Source organism: Mesoplodon densirostris, chromosome 6, assembly GCF_025265405.1.
Source record: "Mesoplodon densirostris isolate mMesDen1 chromosome 6, mMesDen1 primary haplotype, whole genome shotgun sequence".
Taxonomy (NCBI): Eukaryota; Metazoa; Chordata; class Mammalia; order Artiodactyla; family Ziphiidae; genus Mesoplodon; species Mesoplodon densirostris.
The window spans coordinates 11,058,968-11,084,449 of NC_082666.1; the positions used below are offsets into that span (position 1 = coordinate 11,058,968).

At 57.3% G+C, this 25,482-nt stretch overlaps 1 protein-coding gene across 1 annotated transcript in view; it reads right to left on the reverse strand.

The window, feature by feature from the left end:
- Window positions 1–25,482, reverse strand: part of NEK6 (NIMA related kinase 6) — an 83,391-nt gene that overhangs the window by 14,707 nt on the left and 43,202 nt on the right. Inside the window, exons 2-7 of the mRNA XM_060101061.1 lie at window positions 25,071–25,189; window positions 15,188–15,328; window positions 13,170–13,232; window positions 10,068–10,178; window positions 5,563–5,671; window positions 4,404–4,511 (exon numbers count right to left, since the gene is read on the reverse strand). Coding sequence (XP_059957044.1) covers window positions 4,404–4,511; window positions 5,563–5,671; window positions 10,068–10,178; window positions 13,170–13,232; window positions 15,188–15,328; window positions 25,071–25,160 — 622 coding nt within the window. The 5' untranslated portion in view covers window positions 25,161–25,189. The remainder of the gene's footprint in view (window positions 1–4,403; window positions 4,512–5,562; window positions 5,672–10,067; window positions 10,179–13,169; window positions 13,233–15,187; window positions 15,329–25,070; window positions 25,190–25,482) is intronic.

A 25,482-nucleotide genomic window follows, 5' to 3' on the forward strand; every position in this document is an offset into this window, starting at 1 on the left:
CACTAAACAAGGTACCACCTGGGACATGACTATTAGAACAGTGCTTCGCTGGTGGTGAAGACGCTAAATGGATTCCCCCCAAGGCTGTAAGCTCCAGAGGGCAGGGGCCGTCCGGGTGAGCTGCCCAAACCTCTGAGTGAGTGAATGAACAAGCTGTGGTTTGCATCCTAGGCCCGGGTCGATTCCTCACTGGCCGTCCCCTTGAGCCCTTCCCTTCCCTCCCTGCCACCAGCTCATCTTGTTCTAATGGTTTGTGTCCCTGAAAATGCCAGGGATGTGGCAGACAAGCCAGGAGCCACTCACCAGCCACAGGAGATCTCCCCCCGCCAGGTGTCAGCACTTAGAACCTGGGCTCCACCTACTGAAGCAGGTTTTCTGGCCAGTTGTTCCCAAGTGTCCTGGGCTGCCAGGACGAAGGAGGAGGTCGCCAGGGACACATCTGCATGACGCTCTGAGCCCACACTGATGGGACCCCCGGGGCGCCTGGCCGTGGGCGCACTCACGGGGGCGCTGTCGTGACAGGAGAGGCTCAATCCTCCTTCCCTGTGGCCCAGGACAAGCCCCAGGTCCCCCACGGCCCACAGCTATGAGGTTGGGTAGGCTTCCCCCCATGGCGCTGTCAGTGTTCCCTACCCAGACAGCTCACTGGGCCCCAAGCCCACTTCCCGGCTGGTGCTGTGGAGAGCTGCTGACCCTGCAAGGGCTCCAGTCCCTGCCTCCCCAGGGACCACAGGGATGTGGTAGCACCTCTCTGAGCCTCAGTTCCGTCATCTGTCAAATGAAGATACAAGCCTTATGGGGATAACGTTTTAAGAAGCAACATGTTTTTCAAACATCCTTTAAGCCTTGTCTTCTTTGTTAACCCACCTCCTCGGCGAGTTCAGTGACCATAGAAAACGGAAGTAAAGGGCAGCCCTGGGACGGGGTGAGGCAGCTCCAGGCCCCCAGTGGACCCCGGGCTCCTCAAGCACAGCCGAGTCACAGAGCCCAGCACTGTGCCTGCACACAGTGGGCCCGCAGAAGACGGTTCCGCCTGCCCTCACCCAACACCACCCTGGGACTGTCGGTCTCCCCACCAGTCTGGCAGCCCCCTGAGAGCAGGGAAGGCTGCATCCTCTCATGTCCCCATAACCTCGTGTGTCAGTCCCAGCCCAGGGCCAGGGCGTTCAGCTCAGGGAAGGGAGAAGGAGGGATTTGTGCCCCACGGCCAAGCCGGGGCTCAACAGCCTGGGAAAGCCAGCATGCCCTGACCGCAGGTACCTGACAGGGGTTGCCCCCAACCGGGCCTGTTCCCCCATCCCCCCGAGAGGCAGTGTGGAGCCCTGCACCGGCCTGGGTGTGAGCCTGCCTTACCTCCCACCCCTGATCCCAGCCCGAGGCCGCCCTCTCTCCTCTGCGGAGCGGGAAGGGCCTTGCTCTCCCAGCCCCACAATTTGTCTTGCAGCTGCTGCCGTTGCTTGGAGCGAGACTCTTGCTTGTAGCTTGTGAGCTGTGTGTAGGCAAATCTTTCATTTTTCTTTCATTATGCCGGCGTGTACTGTCACTTAATTTTTATGTATGCGATCCTTCCTGACAAATATGATCTGCTGCCTGGTAATTCGTCTGACGCTTATTCTGTTCCGCGCTCTAATTACGGCTCCTATTCCTGACACCGAAGCAGCCGCTCTGCCACCGCTGGGTACCGCACCTGTCAGCCCGGCCATGGCATGACTAATGCCCTTTCATGCCAGTCTCGTGTTAGCAAATACAGACGTGGGGAGGGGGCTGGGGGAGGAGGAGGCAGGAGGAGATGGGATGTGCATAAGCCCCGACGTGGGTCAGCAGCCTCCGGAGACAAGGTGGCTGCCACCAGGGCATCCCCACATAGTAGGTGCGCAGAGGCGCAACGGAAGCATAATTCCTACCCACGCACAGGGTCTGGAGGAGCCTCCGCCCCCCAAATCCTTCCCGCGTCACGACGCAACTGCAATTAGTTCAATCTCCTGCACCACCAAACGTGTGCACAAGACTTAGCTGTGTGCAGAACCTCGCTATGGAAAGGGGCTCTTTCTCCTGTGTCCTGGAGACCTCGGGCCCTGGGCTGTGGCTCTGCGCTGTGGCCGTCATGGGGCCTGGCCCTCGGTTCTCGGCTCTGGCAGCAGGGCCTTGCCGAGCCCGTGCCCCTCAGCTCGGTGGGCAAACGGCCCCAGGAGGGCCCCTTCCACCCACCACGCGGCCCGTCAGCCACTCAGAGGCCTCGAGAAGAGCCAGGCTTACCCGGGCGGCCTTTTCCCAAGTTCCAATTCCTTCTCATTAATATAATAAGTGCACCAGTCCAAGTCAATAAACTCACACTGTCGGACGAGCCCCAATTTCTGCCCGTTCCTAATGATGTGATCTTAACCAGCTCTGACGACTGCCGCAGTCTCTTCCCCAGCGGGACGGAGGAGGGCTGGGGCCTGACTGACAGGGGACAGGAGGCAGTGGCTTTAACTCTGCTCTTTGACGGTTCCCCTTGAATTTCTGGCCTTTTTGAAGCTCTTAACCCAGAGGAGTAAACGGTCCCTAACTGACAAGACACACTGACTTTCCCAAAGAGAAGGGTCTGAGGGGAGCGGGAAAGACACAGTTTCCTCCCAGGAACGGGGAGTTGGTGGCCGAGTTCCCGAGGGAGATCCTTCCAGGACCCCTGAGCCTGGTCCCCTGGAAGAAGCATGGGCCCTGCGCCGGGAGGCCTGCATTTGGGTCCTGACTCTGGTGCCACACGACTCAGAAGAATCACTCAAGCTCCTTGGGTTTTAGATTCCTCGTCAGCACAAAGGAAGGATCCCACAAACCCTCACATCTGTTTGAGGCATGAATGAAGCGTCACAAACTCACGGGTTGGCGGGTCCTTGAACATCCTTTCATTCTGACCTAACAGAAGAGCCATGACAGGCCAGCTGCTAAGGAGGCCAGGCCAGGGGTCCTCCAGGGTCAGATGGGGACGAGGGTTTCAAAACAACCAGATGCACGCACGCACGCGCGCGCACGCACGCACACACACACACACACACATTCCCAGCTGGGAGCTGCTCTCTGAGTTAGCGTGTTTCTACAGATTGTGTGCTACACCCTGAGAGCCTCCAGCCATCAGGACCTGTATGAACAGTGACAGTTTCCACCAGGAAAGTGTGTCTTCCAGAAAGCACCTCCGTTGTCACCAGAAGACGCTGTGTGTCTCCCGGCATGCCCCAGGCTCTCGGGGACAGGGAGACACGAGATGCACTGGCTGGGCCATGGAGCGCAGGGCAGATGAGTGCAGAACAGAGTGGCTTTCAAGGGGCCAGGCCTGTGGACGCGGCAGCGCACAGGGAGGTGAGCCTCAGGCGCCGTCCCCTCAAACGCCACCCCAAAGAGCCAGGAATTGCTCAGGGAAAGGGGAGGTGCCCCTACACCCCTCCCCATCATGAAACGTTCCCCCATGGCCCTGGTCATAGCACATAGGGGACCCTACTTCTGTGTTCCACTGGGGACTTTGCTGGTTTCTAATTCAATGTCATTCTAATTAAATGTAAAATTCTCCATGGGTCCAAGTTTTGCATTCACTCACGTATCTGGATTCCGAAGCTGGGCAGTGCTTAACGTGACCCAAAACACACATGTGACCCAAAACACACATGTGACCTCCAAGTCTCTTCCGGCGTCCAGCCCTCAGCGCTCCGGCACTCCTGGGATGGTGCCTGCCCACTGAGCTTAGCATTCAAGGCCCCGCCCACCTTCCTTGCCACCCAAGGTCCCTCGACCCTGATCACCTCATCCCTTCCCCAATGCCCCGCCAGCTCCTATTCACTCCACACCGCTCAGCTAGAAAGTCACCTCTACCGGGGGAACACTTGGCCGCCACAGCTTTGAAACTGCCTGTTTAAAAGCCCAAAACGGGAAGAGCCCAAATGTCCCCCAGCAGGAGGAACAGCCTGCGTGGGTGAATGAAGTGTTGAGAACTCATGGGTTGGCGGGTCCTTGAACATCCTTTCATTCTGACCTAACACAAGAACCACGACGCACCAGCTGCTAAGGAGGCCGGGCCAGGGGTCCTCCAGGGTCAGATGGGGACGAGGGTTTCAAAACAACCAGACGCACACACTCACACACGATGGGATACCACGCAGCAACGAGCAAGACGGAGTGGCTGCCAGTGCGACCACAGAGCCACATCTCCCCACCCCCTAGAGCGTGAGCGCGAGAGGATGCAGGGGAGCCCCGTCCCGGGCTCCTCGGGGCCTTGGTTTACTCCCCTCTGGTCACTGTTCTAAAGAAGAATGTCTGGGGTTCAACAAGGCATTTTGCTGCGCTAACCAACTAAAGGCACCACGGGGACAGGGTCCGCATCGCCCCACGTCATCCAGACCCTGCGGGGGGTTGGGCGTGGACGGGCCCCTTACCTAGGGAGTGGGCCGCGGTGGTCTCGGAGCTGAAGAAGCGGCCCAGGCCGAGGTCACCGAGCTTCACGATGCCCGTGGCTGTAATGAACACGTTGGCAGGCTTGATGTCTGCAGGGGAAGGACAGGGGTTGGTGTGGGATCAGAGGTGGGGATGGCTGGGGAGGGGCAGGACGGAGGAGGAGGCCTGGGGGTGGGTGGAGGGAAGGGCCCTTCAGGTGATGGGGGCTCAGTCGCCAGTCCTGCTCCCTCAGGGCGAGGCCCCAGCCCTGCCTCTGCCCAGCTGTGGACCTTGAGAAACGTAGCCTCAGTTTCCTCATCTGTGAAATGGGTCTAACTTCACTACGTCACAGGGCTGCTGTGAGGTCTAGGAGGGCAGGGATTTTTGTGCTCGTTTCCTCTTTTACAGCTAGAGCAGGCACTCTGAGAAAATGTGTGTAACAGATGAAGGAGGCGCTCAGGGAGGTAACCTGTGCTGTTCCCCAGTGACTAGGGCAGTGCCTCGCATACAGCAGACACTGATAAATGCAGGTGGAATGAATGTATGGAGGAATCAGTGAAGTCATCTACGTGACTCCTTCCAGCAGGCTCCTTCCTCACAGTTCAGGATGATGTCAACTTTCAGAAACACTTACCTCCTCTGCCCAGCCAACTCCTACTAAGGCTTCAAAGCCCATATTAAAGTTCCCTTTTCCAGGATGCTTTCCTTGCCCTCCCAGGCAGAGCTGGTGGCAACACTGGAACTGGCCATGACTCGGTCACCTCCCTCCCAGTCTCTCCACCCAACCCTTGCTGCGACCCCTCTGTGCTGGCTCCAGGCTGGAGTTGGGGGCTGGAGAGTATGTGCCGAGCATGGTCCCTGTCCTTGGGGTCCATGTAACTACATGGTATTTGGTGCTCCCACCATGGGGGGGGGGGGCCCTGACAGGGGCAAGAGCCACGAGGCACGGGTGTACATTTGAGCCTGGGGCCTCACACGCCCATTCTCTGACCCCATAAGGACAGGTGAGATGCTGGACACCCACCGGATGGGGAATACAAAGTGGCCCAACTTCCACATGGCTGTCCCTTGAGGAGCCCAGAGCCGAGGGGAAAGCTGCGTCCTGGGGTCCAGCCTCCCTGCTGGCTCTGGGACCCGAGGCCCCGGCGGGCCGGCACGTACCTCGGTGCATCACCCGGCGGGAGTGCATGTGTTCCACGGCGCTGCACAGCTGCACAAAGTACTTCCACACTGTCCTCTCGGGAATGAGCCGCTTCTGCTTCTTGAAATACTGCAGTGGGGGTAGACAGACACATAGACAGGCCTGGGTGATGGGCCGAGAGGGAGGGCAGCTGTAGGGTACTGGCCCCGTCCTATCCCCAGTGGTCATCTGTCCGCCGCCAGCACCAGCATCGGGCTCCCTGAGGGCAGGGCAGACCTTACCCAAAGCAGATGCCCTGGATGGCTTTGCTGAAGGAATGCCTAGACCACATCTTTTTTTTTTTTTTTTTTTTTTTAAGTATTTATTTATTTAGGCTGTGCCGGGTCTTAGTTGTGGCATGCAGAATCTTCGCTGCGGCATGCATATGGGATCTAGTTTCCTGACCAAGGATTGAACCTGAGCCCCCTGCATTGGGAGCGCGAAGTCTTACCCACTGGACCACCAGGGAAGTCCCCCCGGACCACATTTTGAAGGCTACCCTCAATCACCCTTTCCCTGGAATCTGACACGCATCCATCTCCTCCCACTGCCCGACAGGGACTTCCTTGCAGGAGTGACTGGTGTGGACTCTCTGCCCCGGCCCTGGTCTGGCCCAGGATGGGGCCACCCAAGACATGCTTGGTGGTTAAATCACAGCTCCCCTGCTTGGAGTGAGCAAACCTCAGCATGCACAACCATTAACAAGCACGGCAAGAACCTCAAGGAAGTGGGCTTGACCTTCTCAAATGGACCCCCTCAGTTTCAACAGGCAAAACCTACTTTGTTGCCTGGAAAATCATACATAATGCTCCAGAAAAAAAACAAACCAAAAAACCAAAAGCCACCCAGGCTGCACTGAGGGAGCTGTAAGTAACCAAAGGTCCTGGAAGAAGTAAACTGGGAACATGCCCTCGTCCACTGCTCAGATCAGCATCCCTCTAGGGGACCTCCTGTGAGCCAGGCCTGTGTGGGTCGGGGGGCACGACTCACACACCCATACCTTGGAACCAGGTTTTTGTTCACTTCAGAGCAAGCATCTTTTTCCAAAGCAGCCAGGGGAGAAGCCTTGGCCCCTTTGTCAGGGCAGCTGAGCTGGCACAGGGAAGACGGGGACCCAGGTCACACTCCCAGCCTGGGATGGGGCACGGGGTAGAACGCGGGACCCGAGCTAACCTCTGCTAGGCACATGTCACATGCAGTGTCTGTGCTGGGCCCCACACAGGGATGACTGCACCCATCTCACCGATGAGGAAACTGAGGGCCACATGGGAGCTAGTAAGGGGCAGAGTCACAACAGCTCAACGCCAGGCCTTCCACTCAGGAAACCCAAGTTCTTAACCCACTTCTAAGGACACCAGTAGCCACCTGATGAAGGATCAAGGTCAGAGAGGTTCAGGAACTTGCCCAGGGTCACCCAGCAGGGGCAGCAGAGCTGGGATTGGATGTGGGCACCTCCAACACTGGGACAGTCACAGCGGAAAGCCCCTGGCCTGGCACTACAGCCCCAAGAAGCTCCATTCTCGGAGGAGGCCTCATGTGTGATCTGCCCCAGGCTCCTGGCACAGACCCCCCAGCACAGGACCCCCATCCCTCCCGGGCCACCCCAGACCTCTGCGGTGGGCCGGGCTGGGGTGTTATTTATGCCATGATGTTAAGCTAATCCTCATTAGAGCATTTAAGTGAGGACGTGCACGGCTGTGAGCCGTGACTTTCTAAATGTCACGTCCTATTGGTGTGTGTGACATTTAGCAGGAAGGCACAGAGTCTCTGGTGGGTTCTGGGGCGGCAGCAGCTCCCCGCTTCACCATCCATCGTAAATAACGCCGGCACCACGGCCCTGGTGGTGTTGCTTGGCCCCTGAGGCTGGGGACCCTAGGGACTCAGGGTCTGCTGGCCAGTGGCCTCCCAGGCCAGACCCTGGCAAGGCCTCTGTTCCCCTCAAAACCCAGAGGTGGCTAGAGAGTGGGAAAGGCCAGAGAAACTGAGCTGCTACCAGGCCCCAGGCACTGTGCTGGGTGCATTACAGACAGGGAAACTGAGGAACAGGGACCCGTCCAAGGTCATCCAGCAGGTGTATCTGACTCTGGGCCCAGGGTCTTTCTACTGCCCTGCCCTGCCTGTCCCGCCTGCTGGGGACAGCGCCCAGCCAGGCTCTGCAGGTGAAGGGCCACAGCAGGGGCAACAGGCTCAGGGAGGGGCAGGGCAGGGTGAGGGGCCCCGTGACCGAGGGAGGGGAGGTGCCAGGCCAGGTGAGGAGGAGGGCTCCCAGGACAGGAGGGCCTGAGGCGGCCGGAAGCCGGGCCACTGCCCCAGAAACCCAGGGGGTGAGTGACCGACTTGAACCCTGAACCAGGGTTGGCCCCAGGGGAGCCTGGGAAGGGGCACGTGGTGAAGGGAAGGCACCCCACCCCAGGCCAGGCACAAAGGGTGCTGGACACCCACGTGCCTCCCTCCTGTCTCTGCTGGCTGGAAGGAGCTTGCATCCGGGTCCCGCAGTTCCCACACAGCCGTCCCCTCTGAGGCCCCTGGGACAGGGGTGGAAACTGAGGTTCAGGGAGGGGAGGGATTTGTAGTTTGCCCAGCACCCCCTACCCCACTGGCTGCCTCCAGCCCCACTCCATGCACTGAGAGGCTGTGAGGGGGTCTGCGGTCCACTGGGGCGGACAGGGTGCAGCACCCTCACCACAGGCCACATTGCAGGGTCTTTCCTCCCGCTGTTCTCCCCCCAGCCCCGCCCCTCCCTCCACTGGGCATCCAGTCCTTCTTCCAGAACACAAACCTGATCATGTTTACTCTGCCCCTCAGGAAGCTTCTTGCTGACCTCGGGGCAAGGTTCCAAATCCTAAGCCTGCACGTGAGGCCCTGGTTGGTCCGACCACCCTCCACCTCATGCTCTCCAGCGCCCCCCTTGCCCAGTGCTCTCATGGACCAAAGTACTTTGTGGCCCCCTGGGTTTCCATCCCTCTGGGCTCTGGCACAAGCTGTTCTGCCTCTGGGCTGCGGGTATCCCCTCATGGGTCTCTGCTCATGTGTCACCTCCTCCAGGAAGCCTTCCCTGGCTCCCACAGACCCTGAACTTGGCTTGTTCATGGCAGCTCGTGACTGCTCGTTCACAGCCCTGCCCTCCCATTAGAAGGTGAGCTCCCTGAGGGCACTTCCCCGCCAGCAGCACCCCTAGGTCTCAGCATGGGGGTGGGCACATGGTGGGTGCTGGATGCATGCGTGTTCTGTGAGAGAATGACATGGGAAGGAGAAACAAAGTGGGGCGGGGGTGGGGGGGAGAGGAAGAAGTCAGACGTGATATAGCACATCTGTTTCCACCAGGGATCTGTGTGGAGATTAACATCCCTGCAAATGCATTAATATGTCAACGAAAATATAAAAACAGGTGATAACAGCTCAAGTAATGCCGCTTCCCAGAGACGCCCATATTCCTAGGAGCCAAATTTCAGAAGAGCAGGCGCCGAGCAATTAACTGCTCAATCCCCAGTGTCTGGTGGGAAAGGCAGAGAAGCCATGTCTGGCCCCGTTTGCAAGTGTGGCTGACAGCAGGGTGTGGGCTTGAGCGTGGTCCAGCCTGGCTCACGGACAGACTGGGCTCCTGGGAGAGAGGCGACGCAACCCCACGACAGCGGTCTGTGGATGAGGGTCTAGCCAGCAGGGGAGTGAGAACCATGAGGAAGGAGCAATGAGTGAAGCTGAGAGCTCAGGCCCAGGGGTCCCATTTAGAGGCTGTGCTGCCTCCAGCAGGTTACTAAACCTCTCTGAGATTTGCTATCTAAGGACAATGTGGACTTGGTGAGTGATGCATGTGCTCAGCAGGGCTGTGGCCCACGGTAGGTGCCCATCACGCGGGGACCAGTGATGGTCCCCGAGTGCAGACTCAGGCGGACCTGGTCCTGGGCCCAAGGAGGTGGGGCGAGGGGGATGGGGCAGTTTGGGGACTGCTTGTGGGACTTGGCAAGTTGCCCAACCTCTCCGAGACCCCCAGCCTCAGCCATTATATGGGAAGGAAGATGCCTCTCCAGGGCTGGCGGGGCCTCAAGAAGGTCACCTGGGGGATGATGTCCACTGCAGGGCCCTAGGCCAGGAAGTAGAGACCTGGGCCAGAGGCACCGGTCTATCCCCATGTGCAGGATCCTCAGGCAAGTCTTTCAGCCTCTCTGAGCTCCGTTTTCCCTTCTATAAAATAAGTCAGTTGGCCCCACAAGACACTTTCCCAGATTCCACGAGCTGGGGTCCGACCTACATGGGGTTCTGCCCCCATCCCTCTGCAAGGCAGAAGTGGCCCACGAGCCACTGTCCATAGCTGGCCTTCTCCCAGCAAGTGGGGACGGGGCCCGAGAGGGACCACAGCTGAGGCCTGTGAGCATTGGCAAGGGGGGCTGAGTGTCCCGGAGCAGCCACCTCTGCCTGAGGCCAGGGCAGTGAGGAACTCGGTCCGAGGAGGGGCCACCAGACCGACCCCCCCACCAGGCACCCTCACCTTGATCATCTGCGAGAGGTCGCCCGCGTCCGCCAGCTCCAGCACGATGTTCAGCTCGTTGTCCTCAATGAAGGAGTCCAAGTACTTGATGATGTTTGGATGGTTCAGTTGCTGTCCGAAGAGAGAAAAAGAGGGAGCAGGGAGCCCCTGAGAGGCGGGACAGTGGGAGAGGTGGGGGATCTGGGGGGAAAGGCCTGCGCTCGGGACTCAGGCAGACCTGGGTGACACTGGGAAAGCCACTTTGCATCTCCGAGCCTCAGTTTCCTCCTCTGCAGAATGAACATAATGTTTTGGAGAGAAGTTGTGAAGATTACAGGGGCTGATACCCTTGAAATGTCTAACGTGGTGACTGCACAGAGCTAAGACTCACTAGACACTTGTGGAAATGACCCTCCTCTTCCTCCTTTCCCTCCTCCTCCTCATCACCACCCAGGCCCCTCTAGGGCGGGGCCGGGCCCCCACTGCTCCATCACTGCACTCCGTAGAGCGCTTACAAGTGTCTGTCTCCTTCCTTCTTCCTTCCCGCTTCCTCAATTTCTGACCCACTCTTTTTTTTTAATTAATTTATTTATTTAAGAAGATGTTGGGGGTAGGAGTTTATTAATTAATTAATTTATTTTTGCTGTGTTGGGTCTTCATTTCTGTGCGAGGGCTTTCTCTAGTTGTGGAGAGCGGGGGCCACTCTTCATCGCGGTGTGCGGGCCTCTCACTATCGCGGCCTCTCTTGTTGCAGAGCACAGGCTCCACAGGGAAGCCCCTGACCCACTCTTTGTGAATTCTTGAAAAAAAAAATCATCCCTGGTGTGAGAGCTGCCCTGAGTGCGGTGCTCAGCGCCAGAGCCCTGCCTCTGGCCCGATCACCGTTGCCCGTGTGTCCTCCAGACAGGACAGCACCCCACTGACTGGAAGTCAGCCCCTGCCTAACAGGAGACCCTGGCAACTGCTTATAGCTGAAACTGTTTACACCAAAATGATTCCAGGATCTGGGGAAGGCACAGGGGACGCAAATATTCTGCCACAGTATGGTCGCCTGCCCACAGGGGCTCCCCTCCAGAGGCCACTTGAAAGCACATTTTCCCAAAGGCCCAGAAGGTTGCTGGGCGAGGGACGTGCACCTACGCTGCATGCCGCCCTGCACCCAGTCTTGGATTCTGAAATGAGGGGCACGTCGGCAGACATCCCACAGCCACACATCCGCCTCTTGCTCTCTCCCTACGCCAGCCCTGGAGGCCCCCACAGGGCTCGCCTTCCTGCCCCACGCCGGGCAGCCTCTCACTGGTCCTGGCACGAGCAGTATGAACGATGTCGCCCAGTGGCCCCTCCGAGAACCGTGTTTCCCTCTGTTTTGTAGGAAACACCTCGTGCCCTGGCACATCCTGTTGACTTCCACGGGCAGGCCGGGGAGGTGGGTCAAGTTCCGGAAAGGGGCTGGCCTTGGGACAGAGGTTATAACCATGGCAACGAGGGCTGCCTCTGACTGGACGCTACACGGAGTCCTTCCAATGCACCTTCTCACTAATTCCACCAACGCCTCTGAAGACACAGCACTGCTGTCAACACCCCCTTTGACAGATGAGGAAACTGAGGCCCCAAGCGGTCAGCAGCCTGCCCACAGCCCCACAGCTAGTGAGCAAGGGGTGGGTCTGCCTCTGAAGCCCACGGCCGACCGCACTTGGCGGCACTGCAGCCCGGGAGAAGGTCAGAACGCCCTCCCCCAGGCAGGCCGGGTTCACCCCACCTGGGGCGGCCTCACCAAAGGGGCTGTGGTCACACACTTCTGCGCCCAGGAACCGAAGAGCCTGGCTCAGTGTGCACACGCATACAGTTCCTCACTCGTGTGAGTAGTACACATGTTCTTGGCCACAAGTGGGGAGACAGGGGTGGTTGATCATGACAGCCGTTCCCCAGGGCTGGGTCATCAGTTCCCAGCATCACAACCAGGTCCCGAAGTTGACCATTTCGTAAAACTTTAAAAATGTTATTTGAAGGGTATTTTTGGACCTGTGATAGCTACAAGCCTCCCGCCTCCAGCCTTGCCCCCGGGACCCATCGTGGCCAGGGGCCACCCCAACGAGCGCTCACAACTCCCATCTGGCCACGGCCCCTTGCTCGCAGCCACCACAGGGCCCCCCTCTTGTTCCCGTGTTCAAGTCTCACATCCTGAGTGTGGCATTCAAGGCCACTACAATCTGTCCCCCTCCTTCCATACTGAATCTTAAGCCTGGGGAGTAGGGCGGGATCCCCAGGAGAGAGCAGCCCTTAGACCAGGCTTGGTCTAGTCCAGAAAGTTCCGTCATCTCTGACTCTCAGGAGGCCAGTGGGGAAGCCAGCGGGGGGTGGACAGGAACAACTACAGACACCACCACCATCCCTCGCCTTAGATGGGCCCCCGCACGTCTGTCCTTCACACGACCCTGTCCAGGCAGCCCAGCTCTGGCTGAACCAAGGACTTGCGCCCACAGAGGAGCGGGCACACCAGCTACCCCCTGGGGAGACCCATGCCCAACTGTGCCTCCTCCTTGTGGGAGACCTGGCAAGAGCCCAACAGGCTGACAACTCAGGGGCCCTGGGCCCCTCCAGCAGCCAGAACCCAGGGCCATGTGCTTGGCTGTTAATTCTACCCAGTGCCCCAGGCTGGCTTTGCTGAGTCTCCCCAACAGAGAGCATCTCCTGGTGGGAGCAAGAGGATGGGAGAGAAGAACACAGAACACACCATGGCTGAATACTCAGACGTGTGTGTCACCACACGGAAATACAAGAATACGAGACTGAGAGGAAAGATGGGATGAGACAGAGAGGGAGACAGAGACAGACAAACCGAAGTTCACCCCAACGCCCACCCTCGCTCCTTCCCCAGTAGCCTGGTCCACGGGCTGCCACATCCAGGATCCATGTGGGACAAGGACAGCCAGTCTGGGGGTGGCATGAGGACGGGGCAGAGGTGAGGCGGGGTCCCTGCCAGGCCACAAGAAAACAAACAAGCTGCTGTCCCCCCCAGGTATGTCGTTTCTGAATCTAACAGGCTGAGGGCTGTGATGGACATGATGCAGCCCAGACTGGCCCAAGGAAGTGAGGGACTCCCGCTCGGCCCAGAGCACTCACCTTCAGGAGGCCGATCTCCTTGACACAGTCCTGCCGGGCCTTGGCGTCCATCATCTCAAATATCTTGGGTGAGAGGAAACAGAGAAAGAGTGGTTAAAACCCAGCACCCCCAGAGGGGGCACGAGGCCCAGGACCCCAGTCCGGGTTCTCCCACCTCCTTGCCGAGGGAACCCTGTAAGGACAACAGTTCGGATTACTGGGTGCCCACCACCTGCCAGGTGCTGTGCTGACCAATTTCCACCAAATCATCACGGCAACTCCCATGAGACAGGAGTTTCTGTCGCCGACTTACAGAGGAGGAGACTGAGGTCCAGAGTAGTCCAGTGACTCGCTGAGGTCATGCACTGGTAAGTGGCAGGAAACACGCTTGGAGCCTCAGTCTTCACGTCTGTAAATGGGGCCAACAGCCTGACCTCACAGGACAGTTGTGTGGACCAAGTAAGAAGAGGGGGTACAGCATGCGCCCCCTGAACCCCAGCCCCCCTAGTGTTCACTGTGTGGGTCCTCCCAGCATCTTCTAACTTACAGGAACAAACAGGAGGGCACCAGTGCAGCAGCCCCACCAGAGAACCCTTCCTGGCACTAAAAACCAACACCAAGAGAACCCAGGTAAGCCCTTCCTTGGCAGACAAAGAGCAGAACACAGGCCTTTTCTGAACCGAGGAGCCCGTCTCTCCTCCGGCTATCAGAGGCCTCACGTGCAGCTCACAGATCAACAAGGAGGCAATCACGCTGGCCGGCTCCAGGCGCGGGGCCTTCGTCTTGTCTCCCCACCTCGTGACGGTGTCTCAGCTACCTTCTCTCTCCTGGGCCTCCTCTGCCCAGGCTGTTAATCTCATTCTTTAAGGTAAATGAGCAAATAGAGGGACCCTGGAAGCTCTGCTGGAGGATTCGAGACCGTTTTCTGCAGCAAAGCAGCGTTCAGATGGGCTCAGTGGCTCTCATGGAAAAGCTTCCTGCCTGGGCTTTGCTGCCTAAAGCCCATCTGTCCGACCCCACTCCTCCGTTCAGGAGGGACTCAGAGGTTGGGCAGGGCACTCAAGCCCGGAGCTGACCACACAGCGTCAGTGGCCGCAGATCTGAGTCTCAGCTCCCTCCGTCCCTGGTGAGTTATCCACGTGTCTGCAGTTTTCCTCCTCTGGGAGGATGACAATCCCTACCCACAGGGCTGCTGTCAAAGTTCTGTGAGCTCCAGCATGATCCAGTATACAGCAGGTGCTCAGCATATGCTCATTCTTCTTTTCCTTTATGGCGTACAGTGAGCTTCCACAAAGACAAGTTGCCCTGATTCTCCCACAGCCCCGTGAGTGAGATGGGTACTAGCTGCCCTCATTTACAGAGGAAGGGGGAGGGGAAGGGAGAGGGAGAGAGGGAAGGAGGGGGAGGGGAAGGGAGGGGGAGGGGAAGGGAGGGGGAGGGGAAGAGGGAGGGGGAGAGGGAGGGGGAGGGAAGGGAGGGGGAGAGGGAGGGGGAGAGGGAGGGGGAGGGAAGGGAGGGGAGGGGAAGGGAGGGGGAGAGGGAGGGGGAGAGGGAGGGGGAGGGAAGGGAGGGGGAGAGGGAGGGGGAGAGGGAGGGAGGGGAGAGGGAGGGGGAGGGAGGGGAGAGGGAGGGGAAGGGAGGGGGAGGGGAAGGGGAGGGGGAGGGGAAGGGAGGGGGAGAGGGAGGGAGGGGAGAGGGAGGGGAGGGAGAGGGAGGGGAGGGGGAGGGGGAAGGGAGGGGGAGGGGAAGGGGAGGGAAGAGGGAGGGGAGGGAGAGGGAGGGGAGGGAGAGGGAGGGGAGGGGAGGGGGAGGGGGAAGGGAGGGGAGGGGAGGGGGAGGGGGAAGGGAGGGGGAGGGGAAGGGGAGGGAAGAGGGAGGGGGAGGGAGGGGGAGAGGGAGGGGGAGGGAAGGGAGGGGAAGGGGGAGGGGGAGGGGGAGGGGGAGGGGGAGGGAAGAGATGGGACTAGACCAGAGCTACAGTGTTCGGACACAAGCCACTCCTGCCATGTGGTCTTGACCCCATGGGGCTGTTGGCTCACCTGCACCTTCTTCAGAGCCACTGTCTTCCTGTCCAGCAGGCAGGTGGCCTTGTACACCTCACTGAACTGCCCTCGGCCGATCTTCTTCTCGATCTGGAAGTCAGCCAGCGAGCAGCGAAAAGACAGGGCGTTCGGGTGCCTCTGGAGGGGAGGGACAGGGGGCATCGGTGACCGGCCAGGCAGAGTGGAGGGCCAGGAGCTGTGGGGGGGGGGGGCGGGGCGCTGCTGCCCCTTCCTGAGCCCCAGCAGCGCCCCTACAAGGTGAAGGAGGGACCCTGGTTGCCAAGCCCACTATCAGAGCCCCCCTCGCCCCCTGGCGCTCTCCACACCGGCTCCATTTGAGGCCAAGGACCCCGCCCTGCAGATGGGATCTCTTCCACAGCATTTATCACCACCCCTCAGTATGTGATCACTTTTTCCTTTGCTCATTTCTGTCTCCGCCCCCTGAAGGCTGGCTCTGTGGGCCAGCGCCTTGCCTGCCTTTGGCACTCCTGAATCCTTTCTGTCCCGGTGGAGCCGGGCAGCAGAGTAGGTGCAATAAATGTCTAAGGAAGCAACTCACCGAAGTCACACAACCACGGGGAGGCCCTGTGGGCCCTCCACGTGCAACCTCAACCCTAACCCTGCAAGTCACCCTAAAAGCGGCAACTTCCCTTCCCGGGGTAGCCAGTCCCATCACAGAGACGAGACCACGAAGGTTAAACTTGCAGCCTGACACTCTGAGCCCATTTTGTGGATACACTGCTTCCTTTATGGCAACGTGAAGAATGTGGAGACTTCGTGATGACCCTCCAGGGGCCAGCATTGAAAGCCGTGATTAAGCTGTAGGACCTGCCTAGGGATGGGGCCAACAGGTGAGGTAGCTGTGGCCAGGTACCTCCCCCGCCGCCGACACACACACAAACACACGCGCAGAGGAACTCCCGCCAACGCTGGGCCCTGGGAGGGGGAGGCGGGGAGAGAATGCCCCATGTCAGCCGGGCGGGATGCGCCCTCCCTCCTGCTACTCTCAGGCGGGGGATCACTGACACTGGGGACCCTCCCCAGCTGGATGGTGGCATGAAGAAAGGGTCTCTGTTGTTGCCAGATGACTTCCATATAGTAGGTGTGCAGAAATGTGTGTAGGATTCAGTCTGGGGCGCAGGGGTGGGGCAAGGAACCCTGGAAGCCCCACTGCAGCAAGAATAAGCCGCTGAATTTTCTGAAGTGAAAAATGTCTCTTCCAGCCTTGGGCCAGATCATCTGAGAGTGTGGATGATCAAGTATTTCACTGGGCTGTGTTCTGGAATTCTACCTACTAGGAATGCCAACAATAGACCAGTGGGCCCTGGAAGAGCCTTGGGAACCCTGACAGTGGAGCCCATCAGCCTGGGTCGCTGGCTGGTGACCTTGGCGGTTACACAAGCCACCCTGTGCCTCGGTCTCCTCGTCTATAAGGGGGAAGTAGGGTGGCCGTGAGGGTCCCGTGAGATCGCTGAGCCCTGCACACAGTAGGTGCTTAGTGGTTGCAGTCATGTTACTGGCAGGCGTGGGCAGGGCAGGAGTGAGGAAGCCGGGGGGACCCCCGAGCAGCTACCCAACACCTCTGCACCTGCTGGGGCTCGGCCGTGGGCCAAGGAGACCCTAACGGGCACCCTCTTGCCAGGAGTGAGAAATGGAACTCAGCCTCGCAGCCCGCAATCCCACTGCCTCCTTCCCTCAGCAAGATGACAGCTGGGCCCACCCCGACTCTGAAGTCTCCAGGGCTTCAGAGATTTGAAGACGCTCCACCCGGGGACCCGAGCGGGAGGGAGGGCTGGCAGAGGAAGAAGACGATGCTCTTACCCAGCACCTGCTGGTCTCTGTCAGGTAAGTTCTTTAGTCACAGCAACTGACCTACCTATACACTGCGTGTCCACCTAAGACGAGCAAGCATGCATTTACTGAGCACGGACTACGTGCCAGGCACCGTGCAGAATGCTTCCCAGGACCCTGTGAGCGGACATCGTCGCAATCTCCATTTCAGGAAACCGAGTGGAGGCTTGGAGGGGAGGCTCCAGACCCCACCATGAGTAACGGCGGGGATTTGAACCCGGGGCTGGGTACTCCAGAGCCTTTACCCTTCACCTATACCCTTCACCCTGTGCTGTGTGGCCTCCCAACTCAGATGCCACTTCCGCGTTTCCTCTGAGACCCTGTGACTAGCCAGGCCTACGCTTCCTGCTTCAGCCACCTGAGTCCCAACCATCCCCCCACCATGGGCCTCACCAAGTGGGTCCCTGTCTTAGTCCCCTTTCTCTGACCCACTCAAAGCAAGTGTTCCCCTTGCTCTAACCCACTCGAAGCAAGTGCTCAGGGCATGTTTGTCAAATGACACAACGAAATGCATCCAAAACAGCCTGGTGCAGAAGGGACTGTGTGACCCAGCCACTGTCACTTCTATGGGTGCAGCTGAAATCACACACCCTAGAAAAAGGCAGCTTTCTTGGCACTTGGAGGGGTCACACGTGGTCATGAAAATAACGACGACAAGCTTTCGTGTATGAGGCACCTACTATGCGTCCGCTGCTGTACTAGATGCTCAGACAGGTCTCAGGACTAAAGTCTCCTAACGGCCTTGTAAGACAAGACTTATTAATCCCACTTTATGAATAAGGACACTGAGGCACAGGCAGTGGGGAGCTGGGACTTGAACTCCCTGACGATAGAGACCCAGCTGCGCTGCCAGGTGCCATGGGGCAGTGAAGAGTCTGGGGGATGTGCTCCCTAAAGATCCTGGCTCTGCCAACATGGGGCTGCTTCCCTCCATGGCGAGTGGTCACAGTCCCCAGCGCTCTCCACCCACCTCAAGGATGTTCCCCAGAGGCCACGCGGCCCAGCTCCACAGCCACTGGAAGCTCCCAGAGGATGCGGGCGACTTCCCAGCCACCATCGCTAAGACTCCCCTGCACATCTGCATATGCGATGACCCAGATTTGCATTTCCTGTCACAGTCCATTCGACCTAATTAGAGGGAAGCTCTGAGGAGGGGGCAGGTTACCCGGGCAGCAGCACAGGGTGAGGGGGCTCAGGGGCCTCCGCTGCCCTTACAGGGGTTAGGACCGGGCCCCGTCCCCAGAGGGGCCTCTGCTCAGGTGGGGGTCATCGCGGGACACAGGGCTCCTGGGCGCAGCTGCCTGAGCCAGCAGAGTCCTGACCCCGATTTAACTCAGGGGCTCGGAGTAGAGAAAAGCTGAACTGAGCTCTTGCCCCCAAAGGCCAGGCCTCTCCCTGCCGCCACCCACCTCCTGGCTGGGCCCTGGCAAGTTCCGCTCTTGTTCCTGCATCCGAGAGAGCTCATCCATGATGGGGGCTGTTAGAAACACCAGCCCAGGATTTCTCAGAGGATTCCAGGAGAAGAGGGTCCGGGGAGCTCTAAACTGCTGGGCAAACACGGGGCTGGCCCCGAACAACTCTCATGATGGAGGCTCCAACACATCCTCCTGACGGCCTTTCTGAAAATGGCCCGTGTAATGCTTACTGTCCCCTGTTACGTCTGGGACTCCATGCTGCCTCCCGGGGAAAATGAACACAATCCCTGGGCCCAGGTTGGCAGAGAGGTGACTGCCACTCTGGCTCTGTCAGTTGAGACACTGACGCTGGGGCCTGGAGGCCTGGGTTCAAGTCCTGGCTCTGCCACTTTCCGGTGAGCCAGCCCTCTGGGCCTCGGTTTCCTCATCTGGCCAACTGAGATAATCAGCACCCCCTCCAGAGGGTTGTCGGGGGTTAAATAACTTAATGAGTGAACACTTAGAAGAGGGCCCAGCACTTAGGAAATGCCGCATGTTTGTTGCTATTATTACTATTGGGTTGGCAGTGTAGAATGTCTGGAGAACGGCAGCACTTATTTCCCAGGGGCTGGGGGTGAGCTGAGGCGGGGTGTGCCCGGCCCGGCAGGAGCCTGGCCCAGGGATCAAGCACAGGGAGCTGTCAGCTGTCACTATCATCACCCCCATCCGCACCCCACCAAGGGTCTGCGCCGGGCATATTTCTAGCCCCAGGCTCTTTAGCTATAAAAACTAAAATGAATGTTTCTTCTTCTTCTTCTTCTTCTTTTTTTTTTTTTTGGCTGTGCTGCGTGGCCTGTGGGATCTTAGTTCCCTGACCAGGGATCGAACCCAGGCCACAGCAGTGAAAGCGTGGGGTCCCAGCCACTGGACCATCGGGGAATTCCCTGAAATGAATTTTAAAATATAAGAATAAGATCAACGACATCGGGCTTCCCTGGTGGCGCAGTGGTTGAGAGTCCACCTGCTGATGCAGGGGACACGGGTTCATGCCCCGGTCCGGGAAGATCCCACATGCCGCGGAGCGGCTGGGCCCGTGAGCCATGGCTGCTGAGCCTGCGCGTCCGGAGCCTGTGCTCCGCAACGGGAGAGGCCACAGCAGTGAGAGGCCCGCGTACCGCAAAAAAAAAAAAAGATCAATGACATCCCATTTCCTTAACACCCCTGATGCTGGGTACCATGTTGGATGTTTAAAGTACACCATCTCACTTAGGTCTCCCCAGCCCCATTTCACGTATGAGGAAACTGAGGCTCAGAGGTCATTTGCCCAACATCCTCTGGCTACAGGAAAGTGGTGAGGTGGATGTACCTGCAGCTTCTGACTTTACCGACCTCGTGCCAGTCACCCAGGGCCTGTGCCAGAGAACAGGCTCGCCTCCCTTTCTAGGCTGCGCTGTGGGCACCAGAGGCCATTTCTGACCTACTCATCCCCCTTCCCCAGGGTGGGAGCCCCTTAGTTCTCCCGAAAAGGTAGAAGAGATGGGGTGGGGGGGCAGGGAGGAGGTGGCAGTAGGCCTGGGGAGGACTCACGATCTCAGAGAGGAGGAACCTCTGGGAGCAACTCCCTGGGCAGCAGGAGGAATCTGTTGGGATCAGGAGTTAAGGACACGGCCGAGGTCCTGAGTCACCTCCAGCCCCAATCCTACCCTCCCAAGAAATGGGAGGACACGACCAGACATACAGCAGGGGGAGGGAGTGTCTTGGACCACCCCAGAAAGCTCGGAGAGACCCAGCTCTCTTCCCCAAGTCAGATCAAATTAGGCCACAAATGCCCCCCACCCTGCGCTAATTTGAGTTAAAAATGTTTGAACCACAATAAGCCTCAGCCATGGACAAATCCTTTTTTTTTTTTCAAACAGGAGCATAAAATTACATGTTAAAAGAATAAAAATGCATTCGCCCAATTAATTTTCTGAAATCTCATTAAAAAATTTAGCCTGACTAAGTCAGACTTCTGACCTGAATTTTAATCATCTTTACACTGGATGGGTCTTTTTTCCCTGATATTTGCAATGCATCATTAATTTTAAGGCAACCGTTTCTATGATTTTAAAAAGCACGCTTCATCAGAATGACATTTCCTGTAAACGAGTTTCACCTTTAAAGACATCTGACATCGTGTGCAAGGAACTTCTCATGGATGCGGTACATGTGTGTATAGCAATGTGCTTTAGATCCGTGTGGCACAAAAGAAGGGTGCGATTTACAAAGAGTCCGTATTGTCAGACTCTTTACGAGGCCAGCCCCACTCAGCTCTTCACGATCTGGCTAATTCTGTCCCCGAAGCCAGTCTCCCCTCCTGCAGCCCTCGTGGCAAGAAAATGCTCTGCGGGGCCACAGGGCCTGGATCCACCCCTGGCTCTGGTCTCTGCCCCTCAACAGCAAAAAGGACACGTTACCACTCATCTCGGTTTCCTCCCCTGCAAAATGGAGCTCTGAATAAGGTCTCCTTCTCTTGAGTCGGTAGGGGGACGAAATGACGTAACTGCCAGGCATCGTAATGTAGGTACAACCCCCACTGTAACTGTCTCGGCTTGGAAGTCTGTCTACACTCAGCTTTGTGCCATCAACTCAGGGGAGCAGTGAGCAAGACGCGCGAACATGGGAGACGCCTGATGACAAAACCTAAGGTCATCTCAGTTGTGGTGGCTCCCCCAGGACGAGCCTCACTAACCAAGCTCAGAGAAAGCTGAGCTTAAACACATGGATGAGAGAATCTGGAACCAGCTCCAACGACCAACAAGCAAAGACTTGAAGGGAAACAAACCATAAAGAGCATCGGCCCCCATGCCAGCAGGCTGGCCACGTCCTCTACCTCCCTCTCCCGAATCCCTTCAGTTACCAAGGGCAGTTGGATTTTCCCCCTGGAAGTCTCTGGAGTCTTCCCTCCCTGTGTCGGGCCCATTTAAGGCCAAAGCATCATGTGACCTCCTATTTTCACCTAACTTGTGCCTCGGGGCCCCAGCTACCAGTGACCTAAAACCCAAGCCCCTTGTCGGTTTAAACCCCAAATGGGCTCCCCATTTGCTACAGATTCAATTCAATTCAAATGACAGTGTGGATTCCAGGCCTTTCATAAACACCAGCTGTTACCTTTTCTAAGCCCAGGTATTTCAATACTTATCCACCCTGACTGGTCCCGCACCTTCAGGTCTGGCTCTTTCCTCGCCTGGAACATCCTCCTCTCCCTGTTTTGCCCCAAACTCCTGATCATTGTCAGCCCACGTGTCATCTTCTTTCTAGAGAGAGCTTTCCTTGTCAACCCTGATGCCCCGGGCAGAACAAGCCACCCCATCCTCTGGGCTCCCCCTGCATCGGTCCATCCCTCCCTGGGAGCCTCACCTCTGCACCATCTTTATTTACTTATGTGTAGGGCTCGCCAGCAGACCCAAGGCAGAAACGAGACAAGCGCTTGCTGAATTTACAACACTTAGCAAACACTTCTTGAATTTTAATGGCCGTTAATATTTGGTCATTAAATCTTATCTAACTATCATCATTGTTTTGGGAAGATTTTCATAAAGATTTTGGTGCAGTGCAGAACTAATGACAGCTGTCTCCATCCCCGGCAAAGTTATGCACATTCCTCTGTCTCTGAACAGTGCCGAATATAACTGAACTTGGCATGTCCCAAGCAGGTTTGCAAAGACTTTCCAGATGGAAGACACATTAGCCAGGGCTTTCTCAGACAAGAACACCTTTCTCCTTCTTGGAAATTCATGTGTTTCTTAGTGGGTCAGCTGAGCCCTGTGTTTCTTTCCTGATGAAAATGCTCTGAAGCAAATTGGTAAAATCATAAACCATGGGGGCATTTTAAGCTCTTTTTCTCAACTCCACTCATTCATTCATTAGAAACCTCAATAAAAGCGAGCATGTTCAGCTTTCCCAAGTATATATGAATTTCACATATGATTCAACCCAGTTCAGCAAACATATTTTCATAGGCTGACAGCACCCAGAGCTAGAAAGTTCCTTGAAATGAACAAACCACTAGCCTTGGACACAGATGATTAACAAAAACCAGAGTTTGAGTATTCGCTAAATTGTTCTTTCTACACTGGGGGTATTTCCAGCCCTGGGCTCTTTAGCTGTGAAAACCAAAATGATTTTTAAAATATAAGGATAAGATCAATGACATACCATTTCCTTAACACCAACAATACTAGGTACCATGTTGGGTGTTTAAAATATACCATCTCACTTTCTTCATGGCCCCATTTTACAGAAGAGGAAACTGAGGCTCAGAGAGGTCATTTACCCAATGTCACCTAGCTGGTGAGGGATGGAATTGGGAACCAAACCCAGCCTGGTCCAGAGCACAGCATTCTGCCATCATGCAGCCCGGCTCTTTTCTCTCAGGGTGATTTCAGGGAAACAGCAGTGCCTCCTGCCATAAAGGAAAATGCCTGTGCCGTCACTTTGAGGTGTTTCTATGTCCTGAAAACAGGCAAGATTCCAGCCGTGATCTCTCCCCAGACAGTGTTTAAATACCAGTGCTCTATGAGACGAGGAGAGAGAAAGCGCCTGACTGCTTTCATTCCAGCCCTGACCTGCAGCAGCCCCAGCGTCAATGCGGCTGTGACCCAGTTCTGCAGACCCGGCCAGATGCTGGCGAACCAGGGGCATCTTTCCCGCCAGCCGCTAGCCAACGCTGAGTAATCGTATCTAATTACACTTAACTATGTCATTACCCACTCCAACACGTGAGAGGGGACACCCAGAAGATGCCACTGCCACCTCCTCGCCTTGTTTGTGACATAATTACGGGACTCTCTGCTCTGCCAAATGAGGCTGTAATTAACCCTAATTGCTCAAAATGCAACTGGCTAATTCTGGGAGATTAATCAAGGGGGACTCAATTGTTAGTGAATGACTTAATATGACAAATTGCTACATTACCCGAGGAAGCCCCACTGCCCCCAGCCGTCGGGGACGTGTCCTGGTGGACCCTGGACCAGCAGTTGTCTATGGGCTTCCCAGCTTTCTCCCCAAACTCCACCTAGGAAATGGGCCCCCGCATCCCAGCCAGGAACTGGAATGGGGAGGATGAATAGCATAGATGCCTCTGGACCCCCTGTGTGTGTGTGTGCGTGCACATACACAGTTTCTCCTACTTAACATGTCACCTCTGTGTGAATCTATAGATGTGCCCCTTCCCTTGGGCTGATGCAGCGTCACACCAGGAAGCACAATTTGACGACAGCTCAGGCGCAGGAGAGGGATTTCAGACTCACCTGCCTCCTTGGCCAGGCACCTTTGGGCAGTGTAGAACCTGTACAACTGTACATGGCAACCCTGCCCAAGCAGGTCAAACACCAGTCCACCTGAAGTCCTCCAACAGGACTAGGCAGTTAGAAGCTCTGACAATCCTTCCATGGCTCAGGAAGGTGGCTGACTCTGAGTCTCCTCCTGACTTAGGTCTCACAGGCCCGGGACACAAGCCAACCCTGGACAATTACTTTTCATCATTCCAGGCTGCCCACAGGATGCTACAGCACCTGGCCCCGGCCAATCTGCCCAGCCAAGCTCTCTGTCCCCTCCAGTTCTTTGCAAGCCACTTCCTCCAGGAGGCCTCTCTGGTCCCCTAGTTCAGACCACGTTCCTTGCTGGAGTTCCACTGATGCCCCAGTTTCTTCTGCTTTCTTTCTTGTCTTTCTCTCCTGTGAGGCTGTGTGCTCCCTAAGACCAGACCTGGGTCTGTTCACACACGGCACTGTCCTGGGTGGTGCACTCCATGAATCTGCAGTTCATGAACTTGGCAGGCGAAGCCCCACCCCAGAGCCTTCTGTCCAGGAAGGGAGGCAGACCCAGGAGCCAGTGCCCCAGCGGGTGCGATCACGGCCATGACCTAGTGCCTGTGCGCAGGTGTGGAGACAGCACAGAGCAGGGAGTGCCTTGGAACAAGAAGCCTCCCCAGAAGCAGCGGCATTTGGACTGAGGCCTGGAGGTGTCAAGGAGGGCACCCCAGACCCAGGGAATGGCATGTGCAAAGGCATGGGGCGTGCGAGCAGCTCACAACCCCAGAAGCCACTTTCCGAAAAGCTGCCAAAGGCTGCCTGGCTCTCCGAGAGGGTGGGGCCAGTGTAAGGAAACCAGCGTCCCCGAAGCTCTGCGGGTCCTAGACAAAGAGGCTAAAGAGGGCCAGAACGCAGCTGAGACCAGAAAGGAGGCAGACCAGCTCAGAGCCAGGAAGCACTTTCCGACCCCAAGCGCACCTCATCCACTCGCCTGTGCCCCTCACTCTCCTTGGGGCCTCCACGACTCCCTCTATGTCTGTCCTTCTAACCAGTGCTGATCCCTCTGAGATAAAGCTGTTCCATTCACATGGAAACCCCAGGGACAGGACCAGGGCCTGGCATCCCAGCCCAGAGTGTGGAACAGCGAGGCATCTGTGAGTGTTGCTGGCTGGGATGGAGGGCAGAATGGTTGGGTAGTGATTCTGCTCTCATCACTGGAAGCATTCCAGGTGCCTGGGGGCTGCCCAGGGGCATCCTTCCGTGGCCGGGACAAAGCAGCCTCAGGGATCTGTGTTCCTCCAAGACTCTCCAGTGCACTGCAGATGAAGGAGGAGGGCTTACCTGTGGGTCGGGAGGGTGTGCGGGCCCCGGGGTGTGGCAGAGGTTGTTCGGGCTCCCTCCATGGGGCAGGTGGCTAGGCTGTCCTGCCATCCTGCATGCCAGCCTCACGAGGACACGGGCTGCAACAGAAAAGAAGGGCTTTCTTACACACAGGCCTGTGCACTTTCTCTTCTCGATGGCCCTCGGATCGAGGAAGTAATTTCACTTGTCCCATTTTACAGATGCGCAGACTGAGGTGCCAAGCTGTTAGGTAACTTGCCCTTGGTTATCCCGCTTGGAAGTGACAGAACTAGCTCGACGGCCCATGTGACACACCTCCCTCCATTACGCTGTCCCGACTAGGTTGCTAGGGCTATCCCCGTTGGAGAGAGGGGAACACAGATTCTGTGCAGGGAGAAGTCTAAAGGTGCCC